This window comes from Ictalurus furcatus, chromosome 11 (assembly GCF_023375685.1).
Source record: "Ictalurus furcatus strain D&B chromosome 11, Billie_1.0, whole genome shotgun sequence".
NCBI lineage: Eukaryota > Metazoa > Chordata > Actinopteri > Siluriformes > Ictaluridae > Ictalurus > Ictalurus furcatus.
Genome location: NC_071265.1, coordinates 3337501 through 3356676, shown reverse-complemented (window position 1 = coordinate 3356676; position 19176 = coordinate 3337501). Strand labels below are relative to the sequence as shown.

Here is a 19176-nt window from a genome sequence, read left to right as displayed (position 1 = left end):
CTTATTTGTTTTTTTGTGATGCTGTTGGTGAAAGTTCATTCGTATTCTGTGTTTGCGTTTCTCAAACATTATTAATCACAATAAATACCGTGCAACCGTGACTAAAATTCATTCAGTAAAACACAAAATAACGCTCCAGAGCCACTGACAGCGTTGGATAGACGTGGATAGACGTGTGTTTTACTCCCCTGTGGGTATGACTGAGGCAGCCTGAAGGTCTGACTGCACTGCTGCTTGTTATAATGATGTGTGTGTGTGTGTGTGTGTGTGTGTGGGTGTGTGTACAGTTATCAGGAAAAAATGGACAGGAATGGGCTTCAAATTTTACTTAACAGAAAATATTTCTATTTAAAAAAAAAAGTATTTAACTACCTTTTATTATTTTGCATTTACTCGTACCTGACTTTTTCATGACTTCAATTTCAATTTTTTTATTTAATTTTTTTAATTTATTTTTTTCTATTTCCTTCTTTGTCACTGCTATTATTTATTGCATTTATATACACACATATATATTACAATGTCTTCTTCTTCGTCTTCTTCCTCGTCACATACATAGCACCTTGTTTCTCTGTTGTTTTAAACACACATTTCATAGCATTCTCATACAAAAAAGAAAAAAAGGAAACTTGGCAGCGAGCCAGCTGTTCTTGATGAGCTCATCCGAGGGCTTTGACTCACCGAAAAGAGACGCGCTCCTCATTACTACATTACACACGGAGCAGCACAGGACACTGCGTCCTGGACGCACACGTGTGAATGACCCGTGAAAACAAACCCAGAAAATGAATTCATTCTGTCAGTCAGGTGGTTATTTCAGTCATAAAATATCCACGCGAAATCTAGAGATGAAATCTAATCGCATGTGATTGTGAAAATGTTTCTGCATTGCATAAGAGGAGCAGGTTGGATTGGATACTGTCACTGTATGACTAACCCCGCCCATTCTAACCCCGCCCCTTTTATATTTGTGCTGTTAAATTAAGTAAGGAATAAAACACGCCATGTTGTGCTGTTATGGGAAAATAATCAACCACGTGGTGGTGTGATGAAGCGTTTAGTTACCGCTAACACCCCGACGTTGATTATTTTCAAATAACAGCACATCCCGAAGCGTTTTATTCCTCTTATACCGCAGCAATTTGCCAACAATTACAATTTTATATGGTTAGATTCAATGTCGTGAAATCTCCATGAAACAAGTTTACTTCCTGTTCCTGTCACTTATGCTAAAACGGCTGTAAACAATCATTCCCTCACCAGCCTCTCTTTGTTTCTCTCTCGAAGTTAATAAGACCAAAAATTGAGCTAATCGCATAACTGAGTAAAGTTACAGCTTCAGCTTGAACTGGAGACTCCTTCCATACATGTTAAATAAGCACTTGTTTACAGAAAGGTTGAACAGAACGATGTTTGAATAAAAACATCGATTTTTAATTTGTTCTTTATTAGCCTTCGATTGTGCGGAGCGTTCGCCGTACAAGTCCCTGTGCAAGTCGTTACTATAGAAACGAGTACATTAATATGAACAGGATTTGCACCTACACTGCTGTTCTAGAAATCAATCAACAGCTTCCGACTAATCAGAATCCAGAATTCCACAGGGCTGCGCAAGATCATATATTAAAGTGTACATTATGTGCAAAAAGCACATTTTAGACATAAATATATGTGGCTTTTTAATATATATATATACACACACACATACAGTTTTCTGTAAAAGTTTGGGCAGCCCTGATAATGATCAAAATTTCAGTGTATAATCTGCTGGGCTTTCGAAGCAGCGACTTCATTTGGATAGAATTTATACCTTATGGAGACAGTAACATTTCAGTTCTGAAATAATCATTGATTGAATCGACAGAATCGATGCAATGTGAGTCAAACTGTATATCACCTTCATGTGCAGCTTTGTGCGAAAGCTCAGTTGTACAATTGATGGATGTCTGTAATGAAAGTCATTTTGATTTAAAAAAAAAAAGAAAGAAAGAAAAAAAGCAAGAAAGAAAGATAAGAAAAGGACCCGACCTGGTTTAGTGAGGTCTTTAGATGTATTTAGCGCCTCTGCTTCTGAGAGCTGGACTTGAGTCTTCATTACCGCTTCTCCAAACGAGTCGCTTGTAAATGTCAGCGTGTGTCATAAATCATTAATATATGTTAAGGTTATTAAAGTGAGTGCACCTGTGGAGTGCCACTATCATCATTAATAACGAGGATAACCGAGGACCTGCACTTTCCTCTGCCTTACAGGCACACCGGCAGACCGTGACTCTTTAAAGATTAATACACACCTCTAACGGAGAGATTAGAGAGCTGAATTAAAAAGAGGCCTTGGCGAGTGGCACAGAATTCGATCGACTGTGAGAGCATTGGTGTTCAGAGGAACACAGGAGGGATTTAATTGGCCTCTTTGACTTTCAGTAGTTAACATGTAATGAATTTACTCTAATTAGGTGAATGAGTCTGGGAACTGCATGAAGCTGCACTCGAGGAGCTGCGACGTGAAAACTCGGGCTTTTCCCCACTAAACTGTCACTCTGTACAGTATATGAGCACGATTACGGCCAGATGATTTTATTGTGCATTGTTTGGAACTGAAATGTTTTTCTTAGTGATGTATATGAGAGTCATTGCAGACAGACTGCTTGATTAAAATTCTAAACAAAAGAGTTACTCTGGCAAAACATAATGTGTTGTTTTTAAAAAAAAATCATAATAATTACTCTCTTTCTGATTGGCTGAATCCCTGCATTTTCACAGGCTCAAAAGTAATTGGACAACGGACTGATGAGCAGTTTCATGGCCAGGTGTGGCCGGTTTGATCGTTATTTCATGACAAATTAAGGAGATAAAAGGGCTGGAGTGGACTCCAAGTGTTGAATTTGCATTTGATACTGTAGCTGTTCATGGGAACGCTGTATATACTTTCCTTGTTGAAGAAAAACCCCTTCACAGCATCTAGGCAAGTTAAGAAGATTCAGGAGGGGGTAGGCATATCGTTGTCAAAGTCTACAATCAAGAGACACCTTCATGAACAATCAAGAATGATGGGAAGTGAAGAGTATGGAGAAGGAAAGGAAGGGCTCATGATCCAAAGCATATCACATCATCTGTCAAACATGGTGGAGGCAGTGTTAGGGCATGGGCGTGTATGGCTGCCAGTGGAACTGGGTCACTGGTGTTTTTTGATGATGTGAATACTGATAGAAGTAACAGGATGAATTCTGAAGGGTATAGAGCTATATGCTCTGCTCAGATTCAGTCAAGTACCACAAAACTGATGGATTATGACCCAAAACATACCTGCAAAAGTAACCCATGAGCTCCTTAAGGCGAAGAAATTATATGTACTTAAATGTCTGATGACCTCAAGCCAATTGATCATGCGTCTCACTTCGTCAAGACAAAACTGAAGGCAGAAAGACTCACGAACAAGCAGCAACTGAATTCAGCCGCAGTAAACGCCTGGCAAAACATCTCAAGGAAGGAAACTCAGCATTTAGTGATGTCCATGGGTTCCAGACTTCAGGAGGTCACTGACTGAAAAAGATTTGTATCCGAGTGTTAAATAAATAATCCTAATATTTATGATTGTTAGTTTGTCCAATGACTTTCGAGACTGTGAAAATAGAGGGACTCTATTTACTCTATTTCCAAATGGCTGATTTTCCTGAACGGTCAATGCAATATTGTTGTTTAACCCCTTCAATTAAAGCTGGAAGTCTACACTTCAATCCCATCTTGATTGCTTCATTTCCAATCCACTGTGGTGTAGTAGAGAGGCAAAATGACCAAAAATGAGTCCCTGTCCAAATACTTATGGACCTGACTGTACGTGAGCTGAGAGACAGCCATGATTGGCTAGTACGGCAGAGGAGAAAGAGCATGCCGTCCTTCATGTTGGTTTTTCCACAAACTTGTGGAGTTCATGCTTTTATTCAAGCAACTTGAGGATGTAACTAACACTGAGATCAGTGTCAAATATTTCTAAAGCCTTGCTCAGATGGGATTAAAGTTACATGGGGTCCTGGGGTAATTCCCTATTTTATTCTGTCTGGATCAGCCTTTTTCTCCCTTCCTCGTTTGAGAAAACTGCTAAATTTTTTAGACTGCCGCTACTTGCCATATTCCGTCTCGTGGCACACGTACAGTGACCCACTTCCTGAATTGTGAAAGGGATGCTTCACGACACTATCAAATTGTTGCTAGAACTTTGCTTCTTCCTAAACCGAAATCAATCAGAGCCAGCGTCTCTTCTCTACTCCAGTGCTTCTTTGACTACTCGGATGCCATGTCGCGAACGGAGCGTGATCATATGACCATGTGATGAGCAATGCTGGATGCGAGAGTTTTATCATCTAGGAGACGATGTAAAAGATGTATTAGGGGGTTGAGATCTTATTAAAGAATCAAAAATAGAAGCATTTTCACCCCTCTGTATATTGCTTACATTGAACTTAACATGACATTGACATTTCTACCAGGTTTATGAACCCCCTGCAATGCCGCCACCGCCGCCGCCGCCGCCACCACCACCACGACATCCGCCCTTACACTTCCACGATCAGCGAGTTTCAAGTAAACAGCATTTCTATTCGATTCTCGTTACACGGACATGTGTCTGGATAAAGATTCGGTTAAAAACACCGGAGTATTAATGTAATGTGTGTGATATTATTGGTGAAAAGCAGCCCAACATCTGGAGTAAACATGAGTTAAAACGTGAACAACAACAAACAAGGAACTATACAACTTTATTGATAGAATTCGACATTATTGCTGATCTACTGCAAAATACACAATCGTCACAAATGAATGAAAATCATTTAATGCTATTATATTATATATGTCTATAGATACACAAACACACAAACATGGACTCATTTGTTTTCCAAATTCAGCTTATCAGTCAGTCGTTATAATTTAATCATAGTTTATATTTACATCCCTGATCATGAACATCTATAATAAATCTACAGCACTCTATCCGTAACGAACGTACTAGACGTATGACATAAACGCAGATTTGAATATAATGTGAATAAATGCTGCACTTCACACCGATGTTAGAAGAATTACTCTGCATGAAAATCTTTCCATGCATGCCCTGGTTTATGAAATTATTGCCCCGGTCGCCTACACACCCGCTGACACACGCTTGTTGTCTAGCACCACGACAGTTAAATCGGATCTATGGCTACAGTTAATTAGACGTTGCCCTGTGGTTCTCTCTGAGCTCAGTGTGCTTTGGAACGTGTGCTTGTTGTTATCGCTGTACAGAATAAATTACAGAACTGTTGACATGCAAAACGAGGTGATGTCTCCGCTTGTTCCCTGCATCTCACGCACACACACACACACACACACACACCGCAGGTCATCACTCACGGACAGTCTCCATCAGACAGCGGTCGGTAGCATCGCTGCAGTTTGCCCTATGCTTGCGCTGATTCCTCTGCTTTGTCCGAGCGATGGTGTATGTGTTGTTGTTTTTGTTGCGTAGCCTGCGCAGACGTGTGTGCAGGACTTTGCGCAGTTTCTGCCGTGTGAATGCATACAGCAGCGGATGAAGCACCACTGTCCAGTAGGCAAGCACTAGGAAGCAGACCCTGAGGTGCTCCAGCCAATCAGAGGGTCCGATGGCCAGATGTAGGAGTGGTGTAATGGACAGAGGAGCCCAGCACAGCAGGAAAGAGAGGACAATGATGACGGACATGCGGAAGACACGTTTCTGACGTTCCCTTCGGTCTCTGTGACGTCTCACGGCACGGCGCAGGGCCAAGATGGCTGACACTGAGGCCCCAACACCAACACTGGGTGGGGCATGAGTAGCAGTGGGACTTAATGGTGTGGTGGATATGGTTGGACTGGGATTAAGTGGCAAGGCTGTGGATGATGCAGTATGCTTAAGAGTTGTGGTTATGGTGGATATAGAGGGGCTGGGGTTTAGAGGTATGGTTATGGTGGATGCCACTGGGTTATGGCTTGGAGGTATAGTTGGGCTGGAAGTAGATGGGCTTAGGTTTGGAGATACAAATATGGTGGATAAAGTTGGGTTAGGGTTTAGAGGGAAGGATAGGGTGGATGTAGCTGGGTTAGGGTTTAGATGGGTGTTTATGGTGGGTGTAATTTGGTTAGGGTTTAGATGAGTGGTTTTGGTGGGTGCAGCTGGGTTAGGGTTTAGAGGGATGGATATGGTGGATGTAGTTGAGTTCGGGTTTAACGGTATGGTTATGGTGGATGTAATGGGGTTGGGGTTTAGATGGGTCATTCTGGTGGGTGTAGTTGGGTTATGGTTTAGAGGGATGGATATGGTGGATGTAGTTGAGTTCGGGTTTAACGGTATGGTTATGGTGAATGTAATGGGGTTAGGATTTAGAGGAAAGGATATGGTGGATGTAGGTGTGTTAGTAGTTGGATTTGGGTTAGGGATTGGAGGGAAGGATAGGGTGGATGTAGCTGGATTAGGGTTTATATGGGTGATTGCGGTGGATGTAGTGGGGTTGGGGTTTAGATGAGTGGTGATGGTGGATGCAGCTGGGTTAGAGTTTAGAGGGAAGGATACGGTGGATGTTGTTGGGCTCTGGTTTAACAGTATGGTTATGGTGGATGTAATGGGGTTGGGGTTTAGATGGGTCATTCTGGTGGGTGTAGTTGGGTTATGGTTTAGATGGGTGGTTATGGTGGATATAGTTGGATTAGGGTTTAGTGGTATGGATCTTGTGGGGTGTAGAGGGGTGTTGATGGTGGAAGCATTTGGGTTATTGTTTAGAGGTGTGGTTACAGCGGACAGTGTAGGCATAGGACTCAAAGGCGCTGCCCCCAGTGATGAGCCGACATTCGGGGTCAGTGCAAAGGGTGTGGTTGCAGTGGGGGTTGGACTCAGTGGAGTGTTCACTGATGGTGTGTTGGTCTCTGTGTTCATAGTCACCGTGGTAATGGTGTCTGAGGCCACAAGCGGTCCAGTGGAGAGGGGAGGAGGAGATACAGATAAAGTCTTTATCACGTGATCTGGTGACCCTGCAGACCTCGTACGACGCTGCCAGGGGCGCCGGACAAGTTGCGTGGTGCCTCTTTGCGCTCTGGCCGGATGTCCGATGCGAATGCGCAGGGCCTGCAGGATGCGTGAGTAAGTAAACAGCATTACAGCCAGTGAGCACAGGAAGATGGGAGCCTGCAGAAAGAGATGAGCTTGTAGAGTCCCTACCAGTTGGGAACACAACAAGGTGCTATTTGAGTAAACAGGTGCTCCATCTGTTGCCCCAGAGCCAAGACCTGCCTCCACAAATGGCAAGACTGGCAAGGTTAAAGACACCACCCACACTCCAGCTAGCAAAAACGCTGCTCTCCGTGGTGTAAGCAGACGATTGGCTGGACGGACGCTGATGTCGTAGCGATCGAGGCTAATGAGCAACAGGTTGAGTGCAGTTCCTACACTGGCGAAGGTGGCTGCTGATTCGTGGAGACAGCAGAGCAGGACGTGGTGAGGGCTGGAGGCTCCACCCAGAAGGAGGAGCATTGCAGTGATGGGCAGGCAGAGCAGACAGAGTAACAGGTCAAGCGTGTGCAGGCTGAGTGTGACAGCATGGCTGACCGACTCCAGAAGGCTGCAGTGGCCGCAGTACAACACCAACACCGTCAGGTTGCCGCCCACGCCGAGCAGCAACTCCAATAGCAGCACAGCACTCACGGTGGCCCGGAAGCCGAGCCACGCCTCCTCTGGCTCGACAAGCCCCGCCCCCACACCGTCATTTGACTGTAGGAGCGTGAGTGTGGGGCCCTCGGAAAAGCTGCCATCTGTCTCCATGGAAACAATCATGCACTGTCACACACATTGCCAGCCACACCCATCTGTCACGCTCCACCCACTCATATAATTGAGTGATTGACAGGCCTGAGAAAAAAGGGAGAGAAAATAATAGCTATAATAACATGATTTCAAGAAACATCAATTGTAGTCTCCCAGAACGTGACACTGTTGTTAATAAAGCTTTTCTTGCGTGAATGCTACGGTATGCGTCTTTTCAAAAGCCGGGGACAATAATGACTTTCTCTACAGTAATAAATGTCACCGATTCTCAGTTATTTGTAACAGATAATTAAACATGGACCAAAGACAAATGGATTTTGCATTGCTATACAAAACTACAACAATAATAATAATAAAAAAAACAACAATAAAATAGGAAAGAGATTTCAAAATGAAATACCTGAGTAGTTTGAGTTGTGTGTGCATGTTGTTCAAGTCGCTCAGCTACATATTATTTAATGATTTTAACGGGCTAGATTTTCCATTAAATTCCATTCATTATTTTTATATCGTCCTTGAATACAAAGGAAATTGTATGCCTGTCTACGTTCAATTAATTAATATTTCTATCTTTTTGTTTTTGATGCACCCAAATTCAAGAAATTATTTCAATTAAAATAAAATAATCACTAGATTTGATCATTTTTTTTCTTTTTTTTTTGTTTTGTTTACCACTTTATGTTGTTATTTAATTATTCTTTTATTATTTTTGTTTGAATTATGCATGACACCAAGCCCATTCAATATTTTCAAATAAAATAATGTAAACATAAAATATTAAATATATAATAATAAATAATATAAAAATTGTTTTATATATATATATATATATATATATATATATATCCACACAGTTACTGAATGTATGCCATTGGGGGTGTGTGTGTGTGTATATATATATATATATATATATATATATATATATATATATATATATATATATATATATATATATGTGTGTATATATATATATATATATATATATATATATATATATATATATATATATATACATACACACACACACACACACACACACACACACACACCCAAAGGCACATATTCTGTAACTGTGTAGATGTGCTGGATCTCCAGTCAGTTCTATCAGTGGCAATGAGATATTGATTTGGCACTGATGGCAAAGATATCAATCTTTCTAGCATAGAACGTGTAATCATACAAGACCTGTTCATAAGCGTGACAGCTGCTTTATCCAACCTCTATTATGGCATCCAACTCCAAGTCACTCTAAATTCACCTGCTTGTTTAAGGGGCGTGCATGTTTGTACTAAGTGCATTCATTTGGCTATCATTTACGTTAACCAGACCGATTTTACGCTATCAAACCTCACAGGATACCGAAATTGCAAAGCCGCAATCATAAAACCACGGCAGTTAAAATGACAGTAACTGTCCTGAGAGTCGAAATCCGTCCGGAATCGTATGAGAACGTTATGCGTTTAAAATCACATCGGTTCACGCCACCCTCCCAAAATGACTCCTTAAACAAATAAATAAATAAGTTTGACTAGGGGCTGATCCCATTTCTATGATGGCTGTTACTATGGCAACCGGTCTGCAGGTTTAACTGTGCAATCAAAAGAAATGTTTTTAAGAGAGAGAGAGAGAGAGAGAGAGAGAGAGAGAAATAAACGAGCCCATCTGCATGTCCCTGAGTGTGAGAAGGGATCAGGTCTGCGGGGAAAAAAAAAACCCACTGGTGTTTATTGGGCATAAATGGAAACAGATCAGAAGTTCAAAACGTTTGGTGCTTATATATATATATATATGTTGTATTTAAAAGAATCCCTAACGTACAGTATATACAGCTCACACAACAATAAAGTGAAAATGCTCCACAGATGGAAGAAACATGATTGACGGCTGTCACACACGGCAGGCTGGAGATGAGCCGAGGAGAGAAGCAGAAGGTGCAGGAGCACGCCGAGTTGTACATTCGCAGGAAGCATATGTTTACATCTCCGTCTCTCCATCCATCATCTTTTCTCTCCTTTCTCTAAACGGCTATTCTGCACATCTTATTCCTCTCTCATCATTTCTGCATTCGAAGTTTAAAGCTATCGGATGCCTAGATTGAGTTTCTTCACCTGCTCTGGAAGACATTTGTTAATGTTCTGCGACCGACCTCACGGCCGCGAGTGCCAAGGAACACACACACTCAGAGAAGTCAGGGCTGCGTCCCAAACCACACAATGCACACTGTGTAGTATACCTAAAAAATAATGACACGGACGGTGCGCTGGAAATACGGGTATGGGTATGGGACCCGGCCCGAGAGAATGCACTGCTTACGTCAGAGAATAAATAAACGTCTTACCTGAAAACAGAACGCTAACATCTCTGTTAGTACTGAATCCTTTTTTCCTTACTCTCTTATGCTGGCTCTCTCTCCACATTAGTTACAGCTTCTGCCAGGCAGAGTGTAGACGGACTTCTTTTGTGCCTAAAGCTGGGGTGCGATGACGTTTTCGACGTGTCAGAGCCGGCGTATGACGTACGCGCACAAACTTACTGCCGATACAGACCACAAACTCCTGACACAGTGCTGTGAAGTACTATTGTAGGATCGTCACGAAGACGCAGAGCAGCTTAGAAACATCAGATTGTGCCGTATTACGGTATGAATTATTACGTCATACAGTTTTTTCACGCTCATTCAATAATCATGGTTTTATTTGTCATTTTCAGCTAAACTTCCTACACACTCTAGCTTCATGTAGAACAAAATATGATAACCATTTTTTAAAAAAAATCTTTTTAATCACCTGATGAAATTTTTTTTTTCTTCAGTTTTAACCACAGCAGTAAATGTGAACGAACTCCATTGCATCTGTGGTTTTCAGACATAAGGACTAAACTGTACCTGAAAAGGGAAATGGTCTGCACTTACGTAGTGCTTTTTTAACCTTAGTGGTTCTACAAAGCACTGGTTCTCATTCACACACACCAGCGGTAGCAGAGCTGCCATGCAAGACGCTAACTTGCCATCGGGAGCAACTTGGGGTTCAGTGTCTCACCCAAGGACACTTCGGTATGTGGAGTCACGTGAGCCGGGAATCGAACCACCAACCCTACGGTTAGTGCACAACCCACCCTACCACTTGATCCACATCCGCCACAAATATGCTGTGAAAAGTGAATGCAGTGTAACATTTAAAACGCAATCACAGCACATAATCAGATTTTCATTCATCCCTTCATCTTGACTAAGCGCTCTATCCTGCTCAGAGTTCTGAAGCCTATCCTAGGAACCCTGGGTGTGAGATGGGAATACACCCTGGACGGGACGCCACACACTTCAGTCATTCACTTTAGTCCTCCTGCCAGCATGTTTCTGGGTTAACGGGAGCAACCCGGAGGAAACCCACATGGACACGTGGAGAACATGAACAGAAACTACACACAGCCAGGAACCGAAGCTACGAGGCGCATCCGGGCGCTAAGCTCAGGATCCTAAATTTCCTAGGAACTGTTGATGGCTTGACAATTCTCTTAATATTATTTTAATGACATTGCATCATTACCAGACAGCGAAACTCATGTAAAGGGCATGTAAAGAAGCACGAAAGGTTAAGGAGCACTTTTAGATGTACAACATCTTGTTCCATGATTTATCTCATGTTAACGTTTCACCCCAAATTCACCCGAATCATAACAACCACTGACTCACAGAGGAATCAACACCAGTAGTCACATGCCTGTGTGTTTGAGGGGCATTAGATTAAATAGGGAATGCATGATGATGATGATGATGATGATGATGATGATGATGATGATGATAGTCTACTTCGGATAGTTCCATTAAATAAATCCATCAAATAAAATCTGGGACATCAAAAGAACACATTTAAAACAGTAGGAGAAGAATGAAAAGCACAACAGCAGTAGTGGCACTCTGTAACGGGACACACTGTAATGCACCGATTCACTGACTGTATTTATATATTCGTCCTTCCTCCCTTCTGGCAGCTCCACAGGCATCATGAGGATGTAAACGGATCGCGCCGGTGTTCTCAGCACTGATGGAGTGAACGCGTCAAGCTTCACGCGCTATTCATCATCACCGTCGGATAGAACGCTGCAAATGCATATATATGTGTACATGTGTAGATATGAAACATATCTCTATATAAAGAGTAATGCCAGCGCGAGGTTTGTTACTCACCTCGTCCCGCGTGCAGGAGTCGCGGAATCACGCGCCGGGATCTCCCCCGCTGCTGCTGCTGCTGCTGCTGCTATAGGCTACATGGCACTGCGGCGCGCCGCGCTCCTCCTCGCGCCACTCTGCGCTCTGGCTATCCGATCCGCCCGCGCGCGCGCGCGTGACGTGCCCGTCATGTCATGATCTCGCGCATCACACGGTCGAGTACATCAGCGGGGATCCTACGGCACCGGAGGCGTGCGCACGCGCGTGCCTGTGTCTGTGTTTGCGCGCGCGTTCTTCTTTATCCCCCCCCACCTCCTTCTTCCATCTATAACTAGTGTTGCAACCGGAGTGTTTGCTGTCATTTCGACACACACACACACACACACACACACACACACACACACACACACACACTGTGGCATCTGCTTGGTTGGAATGAAACCCTGCACGCACACCGGACCTTTCCGGATAAGATCAGACACCCCCTGGCTTAGACATTCACTACATGTGCTATTGTTTTGCATTTTGGTTCTGTCTCATCACTGCTCTGCTCCCTAACATCTTCACCTGCCTGGTGTTTGATCCCTGATTGGTTTGCTTGTTAAATCCTCGTTGTTTCCCCATCCCTCACCATGAAGTCTTGTTGGGAATTTCTGTCTGCAGTAATCACACAGAAGACACAGATGCAGTGCAGAGAGGTTAGTTTGAAAATCACAGAAGCAGTCCTTTAGCTGTGCTGTCCTACATTTCCCAGACAATTCTCACGGGCAGTTCGAGGTTATTTTAATACAATGGAGAAACGACAGACATCCACAGTGACTCAGTACTCAGAGATATCACCTTTCTAACCATCCAAAAAAACCAAAAAAAAGTCAGTCAAACTCCAGCAGGGATCGGAATGAAAAATAGTGAAATAACACTGAGAGAGAGAAATGTAAATAAATGAATATATATATATATATATATATATATATGAGAGAGATTATGGATGTTAAAATGGTAGTTGAGTGACAGATCTGGGGTGTTGGCTTAATTGCCCTCAATGCATTGCAATGAGACGTGGCAAAGTGATTTGTGACACACACACACACACACATGCTCAGAGAGAGAATGCATACTGGGGACTGATTGCTGGGAAAACTAGCTCAGATTACAAAAACAGGCCCCGAGTGATAGGCAAATAAATGTTAGAGTGGTACGGTTTGTTGCCCTGCTGAATTCTCGACTCTGATTGGTCAGGCGGTGTTGATTAATTTTCTATAAATGCAGCTGGGAGACTAGCAGCTGCACATCAATACATCATCGTTTCTATGGTAAGAACTTACACGGGAATTTATGAAACAGATTTTATAAGTGTGTTGAACTGTTGATCTAGTTTTCTGCGAGGAGACGTTTATTTAACATTCTGGAAAGGAGTCTCCAGTGCCAGTGCCCTGTGACGGTGTTCGGGAGAGAGGGGTTTGTGTAACATGGCAAGCTTTTAGAGTTTTCACTATATTAACTCCGAGAGAGGAAAATTCGAGGCTGGTGTAGTTTTAAGAGGCAGTTTAAAGATGCTACTATCGCACAACATTAAATGTAACTGTAAATAGATAAATAAATAAATAAAAAGTCATCGTTGGCAAGTTGCTGTGGCGTAAGAGGAATAAAACACTTCAGGATGCGCCGTTAGAGGAAAATGATCCCTTGCAGGGCTGCTAAGGAGTAACTCTGCTTCATCACAACACGCTGTAGTCGATTCATTACTTTTATAACATATTCTATATTCCGTACTCGATACAATAACATATTTCGGCACAGTAAGTCAACGTTGTGCCTAAAAGTTTGCACACCCCTTGCAGAACCTGTTAAACATTAATACTGTTAACAGAATAAGACGGATCATAAAACTCCCATTTCACGTAACAGATGTTTACATATAGTCCACAAGAGTAGATAATAGCTGAATTTATAAAAAAAAATTTACCCCGTTCAAAAGTTTACCCACCCTCGATTATTAATCCCGTGTGTCGTTACCTGGATGATCCTCGACATGACGTGTTTACGTTCTGTGAGAGTTGTTCCCGAGTCCCTTGTTTGTCCTGAGCGGTTAAAACCGCCCGCCGTTCTTCAGAATAAATCCTCCAGGTCGTGCACATCCTTTACTTTTCCAGCATCTTCTGCGTATTTGAAGCCTTTCGAACAGCGACTATATGATGCCGAGATCCATGTTTTCACACCGAGGACGACCGAGGGACTCGTACACGACTATTACACAAGGTGCGAACGTTCACTGACGCTCGAGAAGGCGACACGATATATGAAGAGCCAGGGGGGTGTAAACTTTTGGGCACAATATCTAATAAAACCTTTATTGTGCCTGTTTATTGAGCGTGTTCGCTCTATCAGCAGACCGAAGACTGAAAGGTCTAAAGAACATTTTTCCAGAGTCCAGACAAAGTCGACAAATTGAACATTTTAATCATTTTACCATATACAAAATGACATCATCAAACACAATCCACATTATAAATATGTCTGAAAAATAGCACCATTTCTCTTTATTTTATTTCATTTTTTCTTGTAAAAAAAAAAAAAGCAAAGTGAACATGCAATTCAAGAAACATTCGTTTTCGATTCCACGCTTGGGGGAAAAAAAAAAAAAATACAGCTCTATATTTACAGTTACAGCTTCTCTATACAGCAGAGACGGACTGCGTACTAAAAATAGCAGCTGCAAACATGGCAGTGATGCTGCGCATATAAGCAGGCGTATCATCGCTTCTGTAATGTCATCGCAATTAGAGATGCACGACCGGCACGAGCATTTTCAGTCAATACTCCGCCCACGCTGACAAAACACCAATACCACGGTTTAAAATGAGCTAATGCAAAAATGTTTTATTATAAAGCAGGTGATTTTTAGACGTTTTATACACAGGCAGAAACCTGAAGCAGACTGTGTGTACTACAGGTCCTGCCTTTTTATAGCACCAGAGTAACAACGGCCAGAAAGCTGATCGACAGAAACGCAGCGTGTAGCGAGTGCGTGATTTCAGTGGGGGAAACTGATGGTGTGTAATCATTGTCTGGACTGTGGAGTCACTCACGATCGCTAAAGATCAGCGAGGGAACATGTTTTACAGATGATAACACAAAGTTGCCCCATGGTTCCACTTTTAACAATTAAAAACACACACCCCACGTTGCTGCTACTCTATTTCCCCCCCTCCAGTTTTTCTTTTTTTTTTTTTTTTACTGCGTATTCAGTATATTTATATTGAGCCAAATTTTTGGTTTTAATTCACCATTGTAACTTTTATTTTCATTCTTTTTCTTTTCTTTTTTTTTTTAAAAGAAAAGGAAAAAAAAAAACTCATTCATTTTTTTGTTAGATAGACCCTAAGGGTCCATGCAGTGTCTGATTATTTATTTATTTATTTATTACACTTTTCTGGCCACAAGCTACAGAATCGTGAAGGCTGCTGATTGGCTCTCGGCACTCCTCTTCATACGCTCCCTCAGTCTGTATGCACGATATAGGCACTGCACTAACAAGCTTCACGGAATCCCGTCTTTAAAGATGACCGAAGGGTTTATTTTGAAACGGTGAGTGTTTTCTTTGTGGACGGTCAAGTGAAGAGTAAAAAATGAGGCGTTTCTTGGCCATGTTTACTGACAATCTCTATAGCGAAGGCTAAACGTCTGACTTTACTACAACAGCTAGTTGTACCGTCGGCCTTATTTTTTCCGTACTAATTAAGTCTAGCTAACGTACTCGAATGGCAGCGCCTAGTAACCTTTAGTAGTGACCTTGAACGCTTTCGTTTTCAATAAAACCTGGCAGGAAAGTAAAACGGAAGGATGACGAGCTGGATCAGGTCAGCCTGGGGTCTGCATGAATAGAGTTGGCTTTCGGTTACGTCCACGTCAATCCGGATCCATCTGAAGACGCGTCTTTTTCCTCGACATCTTCTCCTTCCGTTCGTACCGAGACGGCATTGTTCTGTCCGGCGGAAAAATGGAGCTTTCTTGAAAAGGAGGAATTTAAAAACGGCGTTGTCGTGAGCTCCGAGGAAAACGGAGATGTTCGACAACGACGACGTATTATTAGTCATGTGATGCAGTCACGTGACCCACCCGACTCGAAACGAACAAGATGGCGGACGACGCTGTACTGCAGCTGTTGTACCTGCTGTCCAGTTTGATAGCGTTGTGAAAGGTTAATGTCACTTTGTAAAGCCTTCAGACTGCATTTTGAAATAAACGCCTGACGGTAATGACGCAAGCCGCGAGTTTCTTACGTTTGTCACACATACGCGGTACAAGGATGTCAGTGTTTTCAGACATTCCGGTGAGGACGAGCAATATTTTGGAGAAAAAAAAAAAACCCCAACAAAAACCATTTTAAAAGGAAATTTTCAGATCTATCCGCATTAACGTGGACACAGCCTTATACTCGCACTTATGTGCCGTGAACACTAATCCAGTGACTGACACGATAATCTCGAATAACACATTTGCTTTGAAAGCAGTCTGTCACTTTTTAAATGTGTTTTACTGCTTGCTGTGCTTTACGTGTATATCGATATTTTTCGAAAATGTACTTTTCAAATAAAAAAAAAAAATTCCCGTCGACACACAGTGAGTGTTTTTCAGAAAATACCTTCCGTCCACACAAAAACAAACAAACAAAATATCTGAGAATGTTCACACGAGCTTGTCTCAGCAGTATTGTGGCTAAGATATGTCACAAACTGTCATGTCAAATGCCTCAAGGATAATATTAAGAGCTTCACACGGAGCGGAAGAGGAGGCGAAATTCAGAATAAACGCCAACAACACTGCCAAAAGATCTATCAGAGCCATTGTGCTACTTTGTAACAGTTTAGTATATAAGTATTGTGGAGGAAATATGTAAATTATGCTTATTTTTGGTAAAATTTCGTAAGTTAGCGTATTGTCCCTGTCTGCTTTAATTTAAAATGTCTGCGCGTTTATTTATTTATTTATTTATTTTGGGGGGTGGGGGGGGGGAAGGAGCCAAAACTGCGTTTCTGTGTGGACACGAGGACAAACGTAGAGGGGGGGGGGCAAAAAAACCCCAAACATTTTCAACAATATACACCCTTAATTGTGCTTGGAAGTAGTGAATTCTTAATGAAATGAAATGTGATATAAAATGAGTTGTGATATAATACGGTTGAACTTTTGTTGAAACAAAATAAATAAAAATTGAAAAAAAAAAATAATAAAAAACATGACAATAAAATACGATAAAAATGGCACAGTTGAAGATGGCTGTATTGTACGAGATCCATCAGGTGAGCGTGATAAGAACACTGAACACTGCTGTGCTGGAGAGTGTGTGTGTGTGTGTGTGTGTGTGTGTGTGTGTGTGCGGTCCCGTCATTACCGTCCACTATTCGACCCCAGAGCATCTAGAACACACACATCAGACAGGAATTAGATTAAAGTTGTGTAGCGTAAAAAAAAAAAAACAAAACCTAAAAATCTCAACGAGTGTGAGAATGAAACTGGTTACTATCCATGGTGTGTGTGTGTGTGTGTGTGTACCTCCGCTCTGTTGTAGGCAGTGTTGTTCACACTCCTCTTTGTGTGCGTAGCGGTTAGCGTTTCCTCCGCAGCCGCTGTAGATGAAGGGTCTGCACTCGCTCACCTGAGAATTGAAGTACCAGCGAAGAGTGTATCTGGAGCACTCGCCCTCATCCAGCGGCAAGGTGCACGGATCTAACACACACACACACACACACACACACACACACACAAAACCAAAATAATAAAGGAACAGCACCAGAGAGAAGCTACAGTTTAATAACATCAGTCTTTAATAAAACATGCCTTTTATATTAGATTTGTAAATTTGAAGAATAAAAAGCTATGATACTACAAGGCTTCAGTTCCCACAAACCATTACCACGCTAAAACCGTGTATATTACACTACAAGCACATTGACACAGAAGGGTCAGGTCTTACCTTCACCTTTAACCTCTCTTTTCTCTCTCACTGCAAATAGAAAAAAATATTTACATTGTGTGTGTGTGTGTGTATGGGGCTCACTGAGAAACACACATAATACACATACTCCAAAAGAACTCCAAAACCCCGCCCCCAGCCCAGCATGCAACAAAATGTCCTTCATATCCATTCATTTCAGTAGAGAAGTACCGTCGTACCTTGGCTCTGATTGACTGAGGGCATAAAGTCAACAATTTCCTCCATGGGGTCATCATAGCTCTCTATAGAGTAAACATGCTCATAATCTGGGTCATTTGTGTTCACCACAACATGCAGCTCACGACCTGGAACACACACACACACACACACACACACACACCAAAATACACCCCAAAAAAACGCATGCAAAGTGAGTAAGAGCAGTCAGAGCTGTGCTCGTCAGAATTTCAACAGAAAAACGTCGATCTTAAAGAAAAATCAAAAAATATCAAACGTACATGATTTTTCAAAAAAAATTCACAGCTTTTTTTTAGCTCAAACATACAAAGCTCCTGGAGATTTGCACCACACACACACACACTCATTTTATTAATCTCTTCAGCCCAGCGGATTAATTACAGATCCAAATCATTACACGGTTACGTTAAACACGTCATGAAGTGATTACGCTGTCGTATTCCAAACTAGCGTTTCCTCCAGAGCCCTTTCTACACATTTCCCTGTAGTGAGAAATGAACACAAGATCTGTTCACTCGCTTATAATGACTGATTCCACTATCGAGGTGCCATCTGTGTGTCACTGATATTACATTTACAAATATGTACGCAAATGAAAGACAGAAGACATTTGAAACACGAGGTACGCTGGAATGTTTCCGATAAATCGTTCGCAACCTCGACCGCGTGAAGAAAACAAGTTTGACTGCTGGTCTCAGTCTGCTATAACTACACTTTATCTGGAAAAATAATCCGTGCGAGTCCACGTAACGTCTCGTACTTGAAATATTCCACGAGTTGACCACTGTAGGTGATGGGGAAAAATTTTTTTTTTTAAAAATCGACATTTTTGTTTCACTTCAAGCCTGTTAGCTGAACACATTCACCTCTAGGAAATATCTGGAATATTCCACGGGTCACATGATCAACGGGACGTTGCATCATCCGAATTCCCTGAGGATCATGGGAAGAAGAAAAGTACAGTACGCTCTCTCGTCCTTTTATCTTCATTTTCAGTGTTAT

General features: G+C 42.1%; 2 protein-coding genes across 2 annotated transcripts in view; both read right to left on the bottom strand.

The window, feature by feature from the left end:
- Window positions 1-5380: 5380 nt before the first annotated feature.
- Window positions 5381-8140, bottom strand: LOC128614761 (G-protein coupled receptor 22). Its single transcript, XM_053636354.1, has 2 exons — window positions 6673-8140; window positions 5381-5847 (listed from the first exon to the last, which is right to left on the bottom strand). The coding sequence occupies exons 1-2, from the start codon at window positions 7817-7819 to the stop codon at window positions 5381-5383; spliced, it is 1614 nt and encodes a 537-aa protein (XP_053492329.1). The 5' UTR covers window positions 7820-8140.
- A 6273-nt stretch (window positions 8141-14413) lies between these two features.
- si:dkey-117n7.5 (uncharacterized protein LOC559444 homolog) overlaps window positions 14414-19176 on the bottom strand; it is an 8807-nt gene continuing 4044 nt past the window's right edge. The window contains exons 2-5 of the mRNA XM_053635880.1: window positions 18156-18281; window positions 17956-17985; window positions 17535-17708; window positions 14414-17398 (exon numbers count right to left, since the gene is read on the bottom strand). Of these exons, the coding sequence (XP_053491855.1) occupies window positions 17370-17398; window positions 17535-17708; window positions 17956-17985; window positions 18156-18281 (359 nt within the window). The 3' untranslated portion in view covers window positions 14414-17369. The remainder of the gene's footprint in view (window positions 17399-17534; window positions 17709-17955; window positions 17986-18155; window positions 18282-19176) is intronic.